The sequence below is a fragment of the Pieris napi genome, chromosome 1 (genome assembly GCF_905475465.1).
Source record: "Pieris napi chromosome 1, ilPieNapi1.2, whole genome shotgun sequence".
Lineage (NCBI taxonomy): Eukaryota > Metazoa > Arthropoda > Insecta > Lepidoptera > Pieridae > Pieris > Pieris napi.
Genome location: NC_062234.1, coordinates 8,263,852 through 8,283,432, shown reverse-complemented (window position 1 = coordinate 8,283,432; position 19,581 = coordinate 8,263,852). Strand labels below are relative to the sequence as shown.

The following is a 19,581-nucleotide window of genomic DNA, read 5'->3' as shown; positions in this document are numbered from 1 at the left end:
ATTTGCTCCTTGCTCTTCCGACTTTTCATTTGTTGTCAAAGGGCTCATTATTCCTGCACTCGTATTGTAACAAAGGATGCACAAACATTTCTTAGTTCAAGCCGTTCTTAGAATCATGACAAGCCCATCGCCTCTCAAGGAATGTTACACAAATGACATTTGAGACATTATTTGTACAGTTTTGAGTGTGGATTCTTACTGTATTATGAATTCACAATTAAATTACTACTGATACTGCACACGTATTATTGAAGCATCTTAATAATTTGGAGCTCAAAATCTAGGGATTGATAATAATTTCCTTCGCGAAATTCATGTACACATACAATAAATTCTGCATGTATCTGCATGTACACATACAATAAATCCATTGAAGTATAGCCGGAATTATCCCTTGCCTTAGGAATAGGTATTAATATAGGCCTATGTATAAGTACAACACAATCTGTCAAATTAGTAACCCTAAAAAAGGAACAAGAAAAATGCTTATTATAGCTCTTACTTAGTTTCAATGAACAGAACAATATGCCGATTGGAGTATGTAATACTATTATATAATGCTTATTGTAAACATTATTACTAAGGAGCGCCTCCAATTCAAGGTCACCGCAAGACCTTCATGCTGCCTGACTTTTGTTATTTTCTATTTGCTACAATGATTAAACAGTTTATGCTGATTGAAACTTCAAATGTACATTTAATTGTATACATACTTATAAACCTTCTCGATATTCATACAACTACTTAATGTAATTGTATAGCAATGACAGTTAAAATACGTGCCTACGTTTTACGTTAGTAGAATATTAATGAATATCTAATCGAACTAATTAATACAGGTGTTATCATTAACTAGAGTAGGAATTAAAAACAGCTTGAATAATTAAAATACTTGAAAAAATGCAATGCTTAAAAGACATTCCCACGCCCTATAGCACCACATTATCTCTTAGATCTGAATGATATCGCTCTTAATTCAGGTCATCTTTGGATGTCGCTAATTACCAGAGAGCTGTTCATTGACCTTAGTATACTTACTTTTCTTACAATAAATATAACCCCTGGTTTAAGCCCACAATTCGCAAAGAAAATACATACGTTTTCAAGCAATAATGATTTATTACAATTCATCAAGATTTTATTTTATGAAGAAAATTACATAATTGCTTATATGTATTTAAAAAAAAGTTTACCAAGCTTTAATGTACAAAGGGAATAAATACATTCAACAAAATCATATAGGTCTATTAGAATAAAAAATAATGACGACTAACAATAAAACTAAGGCAGTACCTTGAACAAAGACCATTATTACGTTATGTAAAATAAAACTATTTATGCGTAGTGAAAAAGTAACAACTGTTTTCCATTATCAGTAAGTATGGTAACATGCCACGGAACGTGGGAAGTGGGAAGAAGGTACCTACCTCATTCCATGCATAATTAAAAGAAATGTACAGCAAAATGAGGGCTATATAGTATCTATATGCTTTATATTCCTTTATAAACGCGAATATGTATAAATAAGTGTGTATAAATTTTGTAAAAAAAATCATGATCTCTACAATGTGTCACAGCCGAAAAGCTTTTTGTAGCTATATTTTTACTTCGTACGTGTTGTATTTTCTTTGAACCAACACTACGATATTTTCAAATGCCAATACTTAGTTGTTACGCCTACATTTATTATTGTTGCTCAGGAAGCAGGCAGGTTGCTCGTTATAGGTTTGGCTTCAAATAAATATTTTGATTAGCATGCGTGAGGAATTCTAACATTAGGAGCGGCATCTTCAACAATATAAAATTACATGGGAATCAGCCAGTTTCTACGTGAATGACTAATTTTACATCAAGTGTCATATAGCCGTTATAATACGCTCGAGAGCCCGCATCCGATAGCTGATAGCCTCATGTGAAAATTTGTAGACTTGATACTCTTGATATCTCAACAAGATTACAAGAAATTTTAAAATGAACGTTTCGGTTTTAATGTTCTGTTCAGTAATACTCGTGCCTCTTTGAAAATATCTATTTTCAGCCGCACCAATAAGGCCACGCATAAAAAATTAAACAAATTACAAAAAATAGAACCAATGTATCACCTCAATAATGCTTACGATATAATTCATAAGTTAACATAGATAAAAAATTTAAATATAACCTAAGAGTCAATTGATAATAGACAATCTTTCAGATCGTTCGAACCCTGCAGCAGATTCCACATTCTAGCCTCAGGATGATGTGATAAAATATGCGTAGGAATATGACTAAAAATTCTTTAGTGTGTAGTTACAGTAAAATGCGTATAAACGTTTCATAAATAAACAATGTAACAGCTCGTTTGTCGTAAAATACATCTAGAGCAAAAGTTTTTGGACCAGAAACGATTGTACCTTCCATTGTTTCTTTTATGAACAAACATGCATTAAATGTTGCGTAAGCTTCTTGCCAAACGTTAAGATGAGAATAATAAATTACCGGTGGAAATAGCTTGACATTTCATATATGAAAGTATGCCTTAAAAACATTTACGTTATTTAGTTGATGGCTTCACCTTAATTTTCATGTAAGTTCTCTGAAACGTAGGAAAAGAACATATAATTTTTTTAATATCAGGTTTTCTGCCGGATTCACTTAGTATCGGACGAACCTACTACCTACTTCTTTTATACAGATTATATAGACTCGTAAAACGGTATTTAACAGTAGATGGATGGACTAACTAAACATAACATTAAAATTTAATTACTCACGCCAAACTCACATTATAGTTTTTAAATTACACGATACAAGGTAGGAGGTAGATTAAGGTACGGTAAGGTAGATTATGCCGCCGCCCAAGTTCTGCCTTCCCAGCTGGTTCCAATAAAGCGATATGATTGGAATCCCTTCGGAGTGTATGGCCTATGCACTTTATCACTTGGTTGAGTTAATCGGGATTTTTAGGCAACGCTCCCAAAATTTATCGTTGGAGATCTCGGCCAGTAGATACCCAGAATATGGCGAAGACAGCGGTTGACGAAGACTTCGACTTACTTAGTAGATTCTGTTGTAAGACAGAAAGGCTAAGCTGTGGATGAAGGGAATATTCGCCTCTTTTCCTGCATCCACAGCTTAGCTGCAGCTCTATGTAGTGGGCATGCGAGAGCGTGGCTGCAGCAGGTCCCAGGGCGGACGACTAGGATGTAGATGACTCGGAATGGCCGGGCTTTTGCTTACTCTGGTGCACAGGCAATGCTGACCGCACTCCATTAGCGATTCCAATTCCAATTGTAAAAAAAAATAGATTGTACCAATCTAATGTTCGATGATTTTTTTTTAAATCGATGCAGTAACTTGACGTTACGTTACGTTATGTCGTCACGGACATTTACGTTACGAACATGGAAAAATACAAGTCTTCCCTTTTTATAATATTATTATAGGTAAATAGTTTTATATACATAAAAAAAATATGTTCATTCATTTTAATTACATACATATGACAAATGTGGCCTAAATTCACATAAGTTGCAGTTACAAATGGTGAATCCTAAAATGTACTTGACATGTCATCACGTCTGAGTATGACTCATAAAGTGAGTTGCCCTAAGGACTCTCAATAGAATAACAATGATCAATTGATGACGAAGCGAACCACAATAAAACATAAGTAATTGATAATATCGTAATATTATAATCATAAATGAACATACCTAGTTAAAACTGGCAACTTACGCGTTTATTGAAATTTTTAAATCTATTTGTATAAGATATTATAATCTCAATTATCTCGTAATCTACATCACTACACCTTTAATGTTTCTTATTTTGTACCTCTATATATATTTTATTACTAGTGAATAATCAAGTAATCACTAAGCCCATGTAGCGCCTATTGTTGCATATAAAGGTAAGCACGGCAGGCAGCGCTCGCGTTGATCAAAAACTACTTATCCAAGGGAAAATGTAAAAAACTAGGTATTAAGAACGCGAAAGAAGTCCCACCGTTCTAAACTCTTGTTTATATATTTATGTTGCTATCATGCTCATAGATTAAGAGCAAAAAAGTTGAAGGAACTATAAAAAGGAAGCGGACTGAAAGACAAGATTTTCATTATCTACTATATAAAAATAAGTCGGGTTTTCCTTCCTGACGCTATAACTCCAGAACGCACGAACCGATTTCCACGATTTTGCATTCGTTGGAAAGGTCTCAACAGAAAAGCGGGATCACCAAACGAAATGTTACATAAAACGAAGCTATCTGGTGGCGAAACGGAGTTCGCCGAGTTTGCTAGTACCTAAAAAAATAAAAGAACAATTCTAATTCCTACAATCAGAGCTCTATATAGCCTAGAGAAGGACATACTTATGTTCATTTTACAAAATTAAATTTTTTGAAGAATGTATTGCGAAGTAGCATTTGATTAAGCACTCTCCGGACGTCAGAATTTGCCAAGTTCTACATCAAACTACGTAATTAATGCAAAATACCGTAAAGTGGTTTAGCGCACTCTAGTGAGACTATTTAAAAAGTTGTAGACAAAGATTTTCTAACATTAGGATGTAGAGCCTACGATTGTTTTGCCTCCCTGCACTTTTTCAACGTAGTTCTGTTGTTTGAAAATAGGTGGCACTATTCGTTAGGTTTTTGTTTTTAAATGAACTGTAGATGGCGCTTTAAAAATTATTAAATTCTTAAAACTGTAATTGGTAGTTACTACTACAATACTTTTTTTATTTGCATTTTGAATACATTATGTCGCGAAATTTTTTATAAGAGATAACAAGAAAAATAAATAAGATAGCGATGTACATTTTTGAAAATAAAGCAACGTATCGAGATATGAACGCGGGAGGCCGGAGTAAATGCAGGATCGGCTTGCCTCCGGTGACCGGCCCCGCCATCATAAAGTCCCGCCATCCGCTCATTGCTCGAGCGAGGCGGCCGCGGCCGGCGGCAGTGAATATTTGTACGTCGTGGTGACAGGTGGCACGTCACACCCTCATCGTTAGTCGTATACGCGATTCCACCTTTTGTTTATAAACTTGGTATTCATCGAGAAACTAGTAAACATGGACAAACCGGTTGATAAGTGACTTTACTAAAATCTTCATGTTAAAAAGTTTCTTGAAAGTACCGTGAAAGTGCACAGAAAATACCGGCTCCGCGAGTCATGTCCACAAGTACGATTTGAATGCGAAATTGTCATAAACGGGCCCGCGTATGGATATTAGTGTGGAGACTGGATAGACCTTTGGAATTTGTAAGTACTTCTATGTTTGTTGGGATAGAGAATACTTAACAATAGCATAGCTGGGGCTAAGCTTTTTTTATATTGTAACGGGTAATTTGTGTGTGAATCAGAGCGCGGGGGAATTATGAGGAGGGCTTAGTTTCATCAAATGTTTGTTCTGACAATTGTTGTGAGCAGCAGAGCCTGGTCATCGCACGAGGCCTTAGAGTTGAATGGCCGGTATGGCAGGCCGGTCACGAAGTTCTTGCATTAATTTCTCACTTTGACAATTATCTAATTCTTCAATTGACCCACTGTAAATTATCCATGAACTCCACTTAGACTTTTTAGACAAATAATGTTCCTAGTTTGATGACCTTTAGTGAAGTATCCATTAGGAATACCTAAGTAGTTTGGTTGTGTGCTTAGTTATCAAAGTTCAAGTGTATTCAAGTATCAATCGGTAATCGTGATTTCAATTCTAATTAATCTATTTTGTTGGGCCTCCCGCCTCACTAGAGTTTTAACTTAAATAAATACATATGTATCATTTAACAAAAAACGGCCTATTTTGGTCTAATTAATATCTACATTATTACGGAATATCATGAAAAGGCCAGCCAGGCTTTGTCAATTAATAACAAGTTCCTCGATTACTCCAGAATACTGGACCTATCTGGAAAAAAAGCACTTGCAAACAAAAAAGAATTTTCCTATTCGGTCCAGGCGTCATTGAGAAACAAAAAAAAAGTTTGAAGTCAACTTCAATTAAAAAGGGGAATTTAACAGTTTTCATTAACTGGAATACAGGCAAACGCCCGGATAATTTAATGAAAATAATAACGAATAAAAAATAAAATAAATGATAACTTAACTAATATATGTTCTAACTTGTAATCTCCTAAAATATATATTGCAGCTGTTGTAGGATTTTATTTATTAAATACGTATATGTATTTTTATCCCTGCACTGCTTATTTACTTACATGTCATAAATACTCCAGCAAGGTTCTACTCGAAAATTTATTAAAAGATCACATAACAATATATATCTGGCCATACCGTGAAATATAACAATTTTAACAAAATATGGTCACTTTGTGATCAATTTCACGATCAAAACGAGATTGACATGTACCAAAATGAATCAGTTACTGTCTATCGAATTTTTAAATAATAGCGTTTCTAAGCAATTATAGCCCTAGCAACTAGTTATCACCGAGTTTTTCCTTATAGCTATTTATCTGGTACTTTTTAGAAGCTATATTGTATGCCTATATGCAATAAACCTTTTTATACGTTGTTACATGTTAGAAGGCTGACTTAATAGAATAGCGTCTCTGTAATAAGTCATATGTTTATAGGGATGACAACATCGAGTATGTTGAAGACTTTATTTTAGCCTGACAGCTTAAATTAATCAAAATCAGCCAAAATAACAGTGTTGTATTTGTATGGATTATTTAAGTAAGAATATAAATATAAAATAGAAATGACTCCCTAGAATTTCTCTACGTTACAAATTGTGATTATTTTCTTGGCTAAACTTATTTCAGGAGGATTTCATAATTCAATTATGTGTTTCGTATAAAATTAATTTCTTAATACACAGAAAAGTATAAAAATACTGTCGAGTCCGTTTATTACTATGCGTTTTCCATTACCATTCAAACGTCTCGGAAAAATATTTAAATTCAATCAAAGAAACTCAATTACAGAGGGGAAATGAGAATTGTTTCACATTTCTTATTTTATATCCACGTATCACGGTACTGTTGGTAAATTTTTAATTGAACTTATGGCTGTTTCATTAATATGGTTATTTAAGTTTTTACAGCGTAAGTAATTACATTGGGACCATTTAATAACAGTATGAATTACTTTTAGAGGACCGCGACTTTGGAGGTTTGCCAGGTCAAGAGTCCTCTTGTCCTCGTTGCGATTTGTTAATCGCATTCCACTAAAGGAACCACGTACTCGAGATTCCACTTCGACTCCCTTATCCAGATTTCATCTATGAAATACGGCTTTATAGGACAAATTAAAAGGAAGAAAAAATGCGCATATTTTAGCGTCTTATTGACGCTTTGATGGTGTCTTGAATAAATTAGGGGAAATAAATAAACCTGTTAATATTTGCATAATTCAATATCGTCTTGTGTTCTCGTCTAGGGTCTATAAAGGTTTATTTTTATACTAGAAATAAAGGAAAATAAACTTGTTGCGCGGATTCGGTTGAATGGTGCACAGAAAATGAAATCTTAATTAAAGGTAGTACAGAGTTGTTAGTTCTTTAAATTGTAGTGATGTAAGGTGGACATTTCAATTACATCTATTCCTGCATAAAGCACTTCATTTGTATATTAGACATAATCAGAAACGTCTCATAGCGAGTAACACTAATAAATTATATTTATATACCTATCCAATAAGAAATATCTTTATGTTAAGGAGTATTTTCTAATTTATAATTACTGCGTTATCTTCAATACGGACACGGTTTTTAGTTTAAATGACCTTTTTATAATATGTACGCTGTGTCTATTTTTATATTTTGAAGCTATGTATCTGTCACCGTAAAATTGTAAAAACCGTTAGATTGTAATCTATCTCGCGAGATTGTAAACTGTCGAAAGATTGTGAACCTTAACGAACTGCTTACAAATTAACGTATTATTATTCGGTAGTTATATAAAATTGTTGGGAACTAAAATTAATCTGTAATTGACCAAAGAAGTTTGAATGATAACTAAGTTAGTGTAGTACAATCTACCGAATAATAATACGTTAAATTGTAAGCTGTACGCTGAGGTTCACAATCTTTCGACAGTTTATAATCTCGCGAGATAGATTACAATCTAACGGTGTTTACAATTTTACGTTAACATATCCTAGCCTCAAAATATAAACATAACTTCAGTTACATATATGTTGTGAATCGAAGCTGAACGTGGGCGCGACGTGATTGTCATGCATTTACTACAAAGGTACCATCTAACGTTGGACAATGCCCATTTCCGATTAGCAGATTCAATTGTGTCCGCTTCGCTCCAAATTTATAACGAGGTATAGCTACAAAGACTAGACTAGAGCTTACGTATATTGAAAATAACTTTCAGAATATATTACTGTACTAGTTGTAATAAGCTATCTGTTTGATAGGAATAAAGTGGGCGGTCTTTACAAGTATTCTTTCTTTATTTGACTAAAAATAACGTAAGTATCTAATTTGGCATAAACTTTGTTAGAAAATAAAATATTTTTTTTGGTATTTTTGTGAATTGTCTTTAATCTATATTACTACTATTTGTTTATTGGTAATTTATATGCAAACATTTTGCACCCATCAAAATAAAACTCATACGATTTTAATGCGTTATTATAACAGCAAAAAAGAGTCCTTAAACATTTCTTGTCGTCTATTATTTAGAGTTACTTTAAGTTCAAAAATACGCTGTAACAAAAATGTGTAAAATAATATTAATATATTAACTGAAAATACTGGTAACATATATTATATGTAACACATTGTTGAACGTGCTATTTGTACTTAAAATTAAAAGTAATATTTTTCTGTTGTAAATCCAGGTTGTGACCTATTTAAAAACCCTTTACAAGAAACAATAGAAGTTTATGAAAACTTTCATTTCTGTTTCTGAAATAAGTAGTTATGAAAAGGCCTATACACCAAAACAAATGCTTTCAGTATACATAAAAGGAAATAAAGAGTAATTATTGTGAACGAGCACGCATAAGCGCGTTCTACTTGCCGCTGAGAGGCCGTCAGGAACATTGCGGTCACAACTTTCAATAGAAATCGAACTAATATCGTTCCATCTGCTTCACGGTAGGTACACCACTTCAGACGGTGAGATCCTCAAAGTTCCGTTGATATTTCATTTAGCCTCTCGATATGCGGGTTCCCGAAACGCCAAGCTACAAAACGAAGATGTTTCATTGTTGAAAGTTAGAATTTGCGACGATCGCGTTTAATTTGAAACATTTAGAGCGAAGGGCCTTATTACACAAAGTGAGTGCATGAGCGCTGGGGCTCTGTAATCTGTAGGGTTCTTCGTTACTAGGTACTTTACAAAGCTGTGAGGGGAGACCGCTGAATACTCGGATTGTATTTTGTTTGTTGGCAAGCAAATGTGGTTTAAGTTTTGTTAACTACCTGTATATTCACCTCAAATTGTGAAATCACAGAGCACAGTCATTATAGGGTAATCTATTTTCATCTTGGTCCGCTTATTAGTGTAGACACTGTAATAATCAGTGCGGCGAACTAGTTAATTCCCATGCCAGTTTTAAGAATTTTAAACTGTGGGCGTGGACAGTGTATGGGCCTTCACTCGGCTCACCGATTGTTTCGAGAGCGGGATCGCCGCGGGCTACCTGCCGTAATTTGTGAGTCAAGTAATTACTTGTAATAATGTAAGTCAGCGGCAAAAAACGACTCCAGTCAAAGTCAAAATAGTAGTTAGGTTCTGATTCACACGATTCGTTTATTATATGCCCGAGCACGCTGGCGACTCTGGCCGCATTTTGTGAGTCATATTTTTGACAAATTATCATAAAATGATATCGATAGCCACAACTTTATGTAGAGTTAAAAATAAATTGTATTTAAATTAAATAAAATTGAAGATCATTAGACATATAATTTATTACAAACAAAAACACACACACATAAACACACAAAATAACAATAATCAAAGATAAATAATTAAATAAAAAGATATTATGAGAGATATATATATAACTTTTTTTTCCTTCTCCCATACGGTTCGTTTCAAGAATGTAATGCGTGTGTGCTGTGGCTGTAATTGGCCCTGGCTCAGCATTATGCTGAGGAGCAGAATGTTCCACAGCGCTGGTCATTCTGCTTCTATTGATTAGCAATATATACTATATAGGTCACTATAAAAAAACAATTGCTACATATTTGTAACATTTAATAGGTATTGTAAATATTTATCGAATTCATACATACACATTAAACAGAAAAGAAAATACATATGTATTTGCTAGTTTTTAAAATTCCCAAGAACTGTGAACAATTTGCTCTAGCAACGTATGTCGTTATATCATTCGTAAGCAATTCGTGCTTCTGGCTCCTTTCCAAGCAAGCACTTGAGTTCAAGTCATTTGTTAACTTTATTTCAAGGATACCTTCGATATTTGTTGTTCCATTTGTTTCTTTATCTTAATACAATAGTTCGAGAAATATTACGAGCCTCCTAATATTTACCCAATAAGATAAGATGAAGTTAAATTTGGTATGGCCATTGCCAATTTTCAGTTCTCATAATGATGAAAAGAATCTTGTTGAAATATGTACATGGCCGAAATATTACTCCATCTGTTTACCTTAGATTATTCTGACCAAAATATATCAATCCTAGAGCCGTGGACCACGTACCACCACGCGTTTGTCCAACTAACAGGCGGTGACATTGTCTTGTAGTTCGGGCTTCTTTGAGGCAACTTTATCAAATAATACCTAACGAAAATGTACTGGTGATCGCTATTTACGGAATATTGAAAATATTATATTCTATTTTAATTTAGTTTTAGTCGCGGGCATCTGCTTATTTTAGTATAGTAATAATAGTTCACTATTTATTTGAATATAGCTATTGTTTCTTGAATAGCACTATTGAAATAAAACGTTGAAGCTGCATTAATTAATTTGCTTTATAGCCTATAAAACACCTGAAAACCTAATTGACTCAGGTTTGACGGTAAAGCAAGTTTATTGGAAGCGCGAAAAGTGCTAGGTCGAGTGGAGGTTTACGAGCGACGTCCGCCGAGATATGGCCTCTCAGATCAATTTATTCCCTAACGTGAAACATCACCACCTATGTCCCTGCACACATTGCGTGTAACTTATTGCCACATAAAATTCGAGTCAGGTCATTTGACTTAATATGTAGGCAGTTCAATTTCTGTTTTAACAGAAAATTTCGTGCGCAAAATTACTTTTTAGATAAATTATTCATTCCGCACAACTCTTTATTAAGTTGCTCAATTATGACTCGCTCCTAAGCTTTGTCTTTGAAACTGCGTAGCCAAGCGTTTTGTGTATCTTTTGTTTTTGGAATATATAACTAATTTAGTAAAAGTGTTGGAAATATGGAACTCGTATGAAAAGCTTTTATAGAGATTGGACTTATCTGTATTTAGTTTTAGTAGTGAAAATGTTTTCAATTCATCATACCGTTTTATCAACAAATTGACGGTAGAATAAATGAATTCACGATCTGTTATTCAAACGTATGTCATTGGACATTGACTCTATCCCCTCATAGATATCTACAATCTACATTTGAATTGGTATAATAGCTATATGTATATTGTATATACCAGCTCGTCCATTGATCATTCTATCACATAAACACATATTCAATAGCATTCGGATGTGCTTTCTCTAACAATAATTTAGAATTTCACTATGAGCTTATTTTAGGTTTAAGTCTCATTTGAGAGTATGTGATAAAATTTTCTTAATTTATACTGATTTATTATATAATAATAGTCTGTATTTATACATTTGACTACAGATCGCTAAGCTATGGGATCACGCCTAGATGAACTAGAGTAGAATTGATAAGTCCTGAAATATCACCCACACAAATTCACAAAGATGCAATGATGCCGTGTTGTACATTTGCATACACTATGAACTATTACTCCTTTGGGTATGGTATAAAACTGTGTGTCTCTGGACATCAATATGCACAAGGCAGACGCGTGACGGCATGCAGTGGCGTCCGCTTCGCCCGTCGCACCTAACTTTGCTAACATCATATTACTATTTTGAATCTTCTATTATATTCGGTGTGTACGTAGAGGCCGCTATTCGTAAGTTTTGTGACATACTAACATTGTCAAAAGTGTGTACATACTTGGTCCCTTGGTAGTGTTCCTTGTACGGTACTGTTTAAAACTATATCCAAATTTAAAAATATAAAGGAGACATACACCAATGCCATTACCTAACACCAGTTTGCAGTGTAAATTGATTAGAGCTTAATAGAGGAGATTAAAATAATTTACTATCATCATCAAAGACCAATCTTAACCTAAGATAAAATGGACACATGTATACCGTTAACATATGTCGATATGAAGTTATATATTGTTATATGAGTACACAGGATCATATTCATACTGTTTGCCTTGGAAATGTTACAACCTATTTCCTGAGAAATCAGAGCAGATAATTGATTTGAAATTACACAGGCAGTTTCGGATTTTCTTAATTAAAGTATTGATTTATAAATTTGGCACGCATTATGGATCCAACATTTTAAAAGATTTTAATTAAATCACTCGGAAATTTGATCTTTTTTTTGTACATTTTGGGATTAGGATACTCTGGATTGGTGTTTCGTTAATTTATTTTAAAGCACCTTTGTTTGTATTTGGATTTGTCGCTTATAGAATTTTAGTGGCGAATATTTTTTTCTGAAAAGGAGCTGGCTTAGAAAAAAATACGCCAAGACGCTTGCGGGTGAGTGTATTGCCGGCCTTCTAGGGCCCACAAAGGGTGTACGCTCTTTCCTTGAAAGCCACTTGTTAGCTACGTCGTATCTGTATCGGAAATACCTCTGGCCGCTGGTTAGACAAAAACGTGATGCGCGGCAAAGTGCTTTAAGAAGCGGATGACATATAAAACATATACACCGATTTTAAAAAATTGTTTTCGCGAGTAGCATATACTTTATTTAATTCTAAAATATTTAAAAATAAATATCCCGTCGTGTGAAATAAAAGTTAATAAAAGTTTCATACAAGAATACATTCAACACGAAGCATGAATCCATTACATTATTTTATCTAGAGTATTTTATTAAAGTTAAATGTATTTATGCCACCCACTCAGCCTGCCAAATAACAAGAAGGAACGCGCCACGAATTTTAACGTTTTATTAACATTTTATTTGAATGCAAAGTTTTATTTTTAAAAACAACCAAATTCCAAGAATTGTAAATACCTACTCTAAAAAAATGCCTTTTGCTTGAATACATAAGCCATATAAGTGTTATGATACCTGTTATAACGCAAGGAAATTACTTTTATTGTTACATACAATGGAGTTCCCAACAGTACCATTAAATGGAGGAATTATTAAACAAAGAAAATTGTAGCGATGTGTTCTGATGTGGTCCCAACACAATTGTTCTTTCGCTAAAAGTGCATTCACATAGTTGTGTACTAGCTTTTGGCATGAACTTTATGACTTAATTATATAAAATATAAAATATATCCAAGCAAAACTTACATTAGGGTAAAGTTCTGAAGTAGTTTTATACATTGTTTTTTAGTATACACACATATTGCAAGATTTAAGATAAACAGTGTCTGCTAAAGAATTCGAATGTAGATTTTATTAGTTTAAATAAAATTTATGAACTAAATATTGCAGTTGGCTTGCAACTTTGATAGCTAAGTTATCTGCCAAATAGAGGGATTTAAGAATTGGAACGTTGCAATTGAATCATTAAGCTTTAAATTCGACAATACGAGTACAAATTTATTATAAAGAATAAAGCCTATTATGCCTTTAAGCGAATGAAAGGCAAATTCATAGTAGGTATTTATAATTTTTAAACTATCTGTTAAACACCTCAATCTTAAATCAAAGAACGGGTCTCGCAAGGAAATGCGCCCCGGCTCGCCCATGCATATTGTAAATAAAAATATTAGGAGCCGGGGTATCTCGCGAGACGCGTAACATTCGTGAACTAGTTTATTCTAATTAATATATTGTATCGTTTTCAGTAAAAATTTAAGAGATTGAAAAAGGAACTTTTTCTGCACACCGGCAGGAGGCAGCGTATTATTATAATTAAAAAGAAATTAAAAAAAACACCTCAATCTTTTGGTAGCAATAACGCACCGATTAAATTATTGTCATGGGATCATCATAGTGTTAGTAAAATTAGTTGTAATTTATATCAATGAACGCTACTCGTACTAATTCTTACCGTAGTTTTGTTTGAAAATATTTTGGAACGTGCAGGTTCAAGTTATGTTGGGCAATTGAGGCTTTAATCTCTCGCAAGATCGCTCGGATTAATAGCTCCTATTGCCGTCTTTGTTGTTTGTTTCCAACTTCTCAGTTTGCTCCGTTGTTAGAAGTTTCGTCTTGCACTATAATATAGTTTTCACCGTGTTTTAATGTTATTTGTTTGTACGTGTAGTTCATAACTCATTACACTCCGGGATTGAATAATTAGATACTTTTTCCTCTGTACACAAAACGAGATTTAAAAGCATAATCCGATAGAACCAGGTACTTTTTATTAACGTGCAGGATGAAAGGGAAAGTTCAATTAAGCGGCGGAAAGTCTGGCGTTCGGTAGTCACAATATGCGTCCATCAATACTCACTAATAAAATTGTATGCTAACATGAGCTTGAAAAATCAAATCCGCCTATTAGAGAGGGTGCTGCTACTAATTAAAATAAAACTGTTAAAACAGAAAGCGGCACTCGCGTTTCCCTGGACTAACTTTTAACGAGGATATATTTGGTTTCGACCAACCCTTTGGTGATTTTACTATTGAGTCTCGCTGCAAATAACTCCGTAATTGCCTTCAAACAACTTTAGCTTTGAGAGAGAAAATGTATACGTTCATATTTTAGAATACCTGTAATACAAGATAAACAACATTAACAAGGAATTTCTGTGTTAAGCAGGGAAATTTGTGCCAAAATATGCAAACCTATTTTAATATAAAAATAATAGTAGGTAATTATTATGCTGCAGCTTAGAGCTATTTGTTTAAAAACATAATTATTAGATACTAATTAAACATAATAATTGCTTGAAGCTTCGTTTATAAGAGTCATTGTCTTGTATAAAGCAGAATAATCTATTGTCTTTAAAATTTAACTTTAATTTGGCTTTTCTTTGTTTCAGTTGAGGCGGCCCAAGCTAGAAAAATGATGGATTGTCTGTGCCCTGCGCCGCGAACTCTGGCTTGTCGCGTTGTTTTTCTCGACGAAAGAGAATTACTTCATGAAATGCAGGTAAAATTACATAATGATAAATATATTTTTAAGTGTTTGCTATAAAGGTATACTGATCGTCATTTGTTTTAACTATTTCAATGTAGACTGTCTACAATGGTTTAATAAGTTCCAAACGTCCTTAGTACAGATGGGGCAGTCACGTTTCCACTACTATTCCATTTTTAATACAAATAAATCACCCATTTAGCCTTCTGTCATGTGCATGTATGCTATGTACCTACCTATGATTCATTTATTTCACAAATATGATACAGCAAGGTGAAATTCGTAAAATTAAAGTTGAAATATGTATTAATATTTTCTTAAGGCTAATACGTGTTCCATAAAAAGAAAAGATTATTTGAAGCTCACGGTCGCCCTTTGGGACGCCGGCGGTATTTTCAATTTCGCCGTATCATGAAACAACGCATAGATTTTTTCTCCATTTCTATTCCATCACTTTTGAAGTGCAGCTATTCTGAGGCGAATTATTTGAAGTACACCCGGGAGCTCAGGAAAGGTCTTTTATATGCGGGGCCAGGGTCCAAGGTGCGAGCGATGAATTCACTGAATCGTACGTCTCTATGAATATTAAATTCTATTTGGCTCGCATTGTCGTCGCGTGGTGAATGTGAGAGTGGATCGCGGGTGTCGAGTACGGACTGCTTGTCCTCCCCACGTGGCAACATTTACATTCTACTTAAAACATACTCCTTGCATAAACATGGTTGATTTTGAACTGTTATTGCACTGTAAATTAATACTAAGGAAATATACAAACGCATACAACTTGATTGCATAAGGTTAAACTAAGCTTCCTTAATAAAATATTTTTTAATGCAAAAATATTTATTATTAGTATAGAATTAAACTGGATATTGTTAGCGTAATTACTCCTGTATAGTATAGTATATAGTTTCCCAAAAAATTAACAAGTTTATTGTAATCCAGTTGAAATAGTTAACAGTTCTGAAAACAAACGAATAATTCAGCAATTTTTTTAATGTTATCATAGAGGAAAATCTTTTCGCGTAATGGTAAAAACTTGTAAGTTGTTCGCGAAACAAATACAGAAGCCGATAATATATTGCGCTAAAATCGTCCAATTTGGACGAAGTGCCGACGACGAGTTCGACGTTTCCGTTAAATTGTATGGTTATTTTAGATAAATCACCGTCCTTTTCTCAGTTTCCTTATCTAAAAAGGAGCGTTTATCACAAACACGACAAGTTTTCTCTTACAAACGATTCATATAAATGATAGTTTCTATATAACAAAACTTATTGATTGCTGTTTACTCTTCCTATTACTAAACTGAAAACTCTCGTTCAAATAAATCTTAGTGCGCACAGTAATTTACGAGCAAAGCTAAGCGTAGAAATTGCGGGGTCACTGCGGAGTGTATTGTCACGGGAGCAAATTGAGACGACAACATTTCACGGTCTACTGCCTAGAATCTAGATGTGCCTGTTATATTGAAGGCGTTCACAGCGACGAAGACAATTACCCTGGTAATTTCTTTAAACAATGACTTGGAAAATATTTCCCCGGAGTCTAATTGATGGGTAATTACTTAATTCTCCACGTTTTTATGAATTTTCAAGAGTAAATCATTTCCGTTTAGTTGTACAAAGGTTGATTAAAGTACAATTATGATTACTTCAAAAACCGTAATTTTGTGGGGATGAAAGGGAGTTTAGGAAAGTATTTGGGTGGCTTGGGGGCGATATGAGTAATTTATAGGGTCATTGTATCGATGCTATTTAATCGATTGCGTATTTTGGAAATGTACTCGTAGTTTAAAATGCTACATGGACATAGTAGAGTTGCTATATATTGGCAGAGTTTAAAATTAAATGTTGCTGTCGACAAACAGTGTCGTTTTGTGTAGATAGTGCGCGTGGCCCGAGGCACATCGCGTGCACAATACAGAACCTACCATGTCTACCGTCAGATTTTCAAATCGTTACTTGTTTTTTTAACTGAACATACCCGCTCGGAGCAAACGCGCTCTGTTATTAAATCATTTATTATTCAACTCTACGAACTGTTTCGCAATTATCCCACAAACTGACGCAGAATAACCGAATGTTGATATATGCCGTTTGTGTTATATCGAAACTAACCGCTTAGTCGTATTTGATTTAATTTGTTACGGCAAATATTTTACTTTTGTGGACAGAATAATAAAATAAACACCATGACATTTGTAATTGAATTTTGAGTGATAAAGCTGCGTTCGTTTTAGTGCCATACAATTTTAAACACCATATCGTTCGTGCTCTGCGTAATATTATCTAAAGAGATAAGTTACAGGAAGTCTGAGATTAAGATGATACGTTGTCACAGGAAATTAAGAGGTCGATTTCTTAAGTATTATAATATAATAAGCCATCATCCCGTGTTGAAGCGCGTGAGAGTTGATTGTGCCCCATCATTATATTCAACATCGCATCACTACTGGTCTTACAGGTCCTGGGATCGCGTGCGAATTAGCTTAATTGTGGAAAGCTCGGTATCGAGAAATGATAATTGGAGATAGCTGAACCGTGGGAGATCGATTTCGAACTGATTTTTTCTTATTGCGTGCCTTTCCACGGTTAAACTAATTTATTCGCTACTACTCTTTTGTACGTTTAAAGTTTTATTTAAGTGGTGTTTTCATTATTATTAATTATATTTATATTTAATTATAAAACAAATATGTATTAGTCAACAGCCGTGTACTGTAATATCTTTATATATTATTGCTAGTCAACCGTTATACATTTAATTAGTTTGAATACGTTTCAAGAAACACTATTAATTTAAATGTGTATATTTTTTCATTTGTTTTGATTAGGTATCAAAACGAATGATGAACATTGTATTGTTATATACAGAGATAAATAATAGAAATGTTAACGGATTTCTAAACAAAATGAATGAGTAAATAACACATCTTTTTCCTTCAAAAGTTTCTTCAAAGCGATTGTTTGAGCTCGGCAAACAGTTTCTATAAAATGATACTAATACTGGTTTTGTTTTCAGGACAATAGTACGGGCCAAGCGTTGTTGGATGTTGTCTTTAGACATCTCGACCTTTTGGAGACGGCTTATTTCGGACTTCGCTACGTTGACCAAGATAACCAAACGGTAAGCTTGTTTTAAACATCTTGTTTATAATTTTACTACCAGTATAATACTACCAGACATTTGATTGTTTATTTGTTTTTTTGTTTGCATTGAATTAGCTACAAATCTGACTGATTTAAAAAATTATTTCACCATTAGGATCCTACATTATCCCTAATGAATATAGGTCATAGAACACTTAAAAAATATCGATATCAGTATGAAAACATTTTTTTTTTCAATAAATACCATTGAAAATACCTATATATCGCATCGCGTACGCTGCGGAAAATATTGAGAATAGACCAAACTGATGTATGGACATCACTTTATATTGTAGATATTTATGTCAGATATGAAAATAGAATACATCACTATCTACAAAAAAAATCGGCGATACCATATGTCTAATTATTACATAAATATCCAGCCGTGCAAAGCCGGCTAGTAAAATTTAAAATATTTTGGAAATAAATAGCCTATGTTAGTACGACTAATAAAGCATGGTAAAATAACTTTCGCAATCAATCCAGATTTTTTTTAGTTCAACCGTTACAAACACGTCATGATTCTTTCATTTTTATGATATGTATTAAGATAGATGTACTTGAAAATTTTAAGTTAGTTGTCCATTCTCTAAAAGTATTTTTTTGTATTGACTACAAAATACTTAAGTAATTTATTGTAATTCGACCCTCGTGACTTGTGGGTACGATGCACTGATCAACTATATATTATTTTTGTATTACGAATTATTAATATCGATTCTCGTACGTTATAAACATTTTAAGTGTTGGGTGCATTATATTAGTTAATTAGTTATTTTTTTAGCACTGGCTGGATGCCGGAAAACGACTACGGCGTCAACTGCGTGGGTCGGATACTCACACCTTCTACTTCGGAGTCAAGTTCTATGCAACGGATCCATGCAAACTCTTAGAGGAGATAACGAGGTATATATCGAACTTATACATATCTATGCAAAGGTCATGCGCCATGACCATGCATATAATAATATTTATACATTAATATAAATACATTCAGACATTTTCACGGTTCTCTGGCCTCAGCTAAGAGTAGAATTAGGACAGAGTACCGATAATGAATTTTCTTGGTTCAAATAGTTTAATTTTTTTTATAGTTTGCATTTTTAATTTTTATGCTTTTTTGTATTTAACACTGTTTTTTGTATCTACTTGATTTCGCTGGTCGTGTCCACATGTTA

General features: G+C 33.7%; 1 protein-coding gene across 9 annotated transcripts in view; it reads left to right on the top strand.

Annotated features, from left to right (window-relative positions):
• Window positions 1–4,904: 4,904 nt before the first annotated feature.
• Window positions 4,905–19,581, top strand: part of LOC125050392 (band 4.1-like protein 4) — a 42,483-nt gene continuing 27,806 nt past the window's right edge. For 6 of the 9 annotated variants that reach the window (XM_047650235.1, XM_047650257.1, XM_047650264.1 and 3 more), the window contains exons 1-4: window positions 4,905–5,253; window positions 15,151–15,260; window positions 18,273–18,377; window positions 19,188–19,309. In XM_047650235.1, coding sequence (XP_047506191.1) covers window positions 5,181–5,253; window positions 15,151–15,260; window positions 18,273–18,377; window positions 19,188–19,309 — 410 coding nt within the window. In that variant the 5' untranslated portion in view covers window positions 4,905–5,180. The remainder of the gene's footprint in view (window positions 5,254–15,150; window positions 15,261–18,272; window positions 18,378–19,187; window positions 19,310–19,581) is intronic. The other 3 variants (XM_047650297.1, XM_047650288.1, XM_047650241.1) reach the window with 2 other exon arrangements.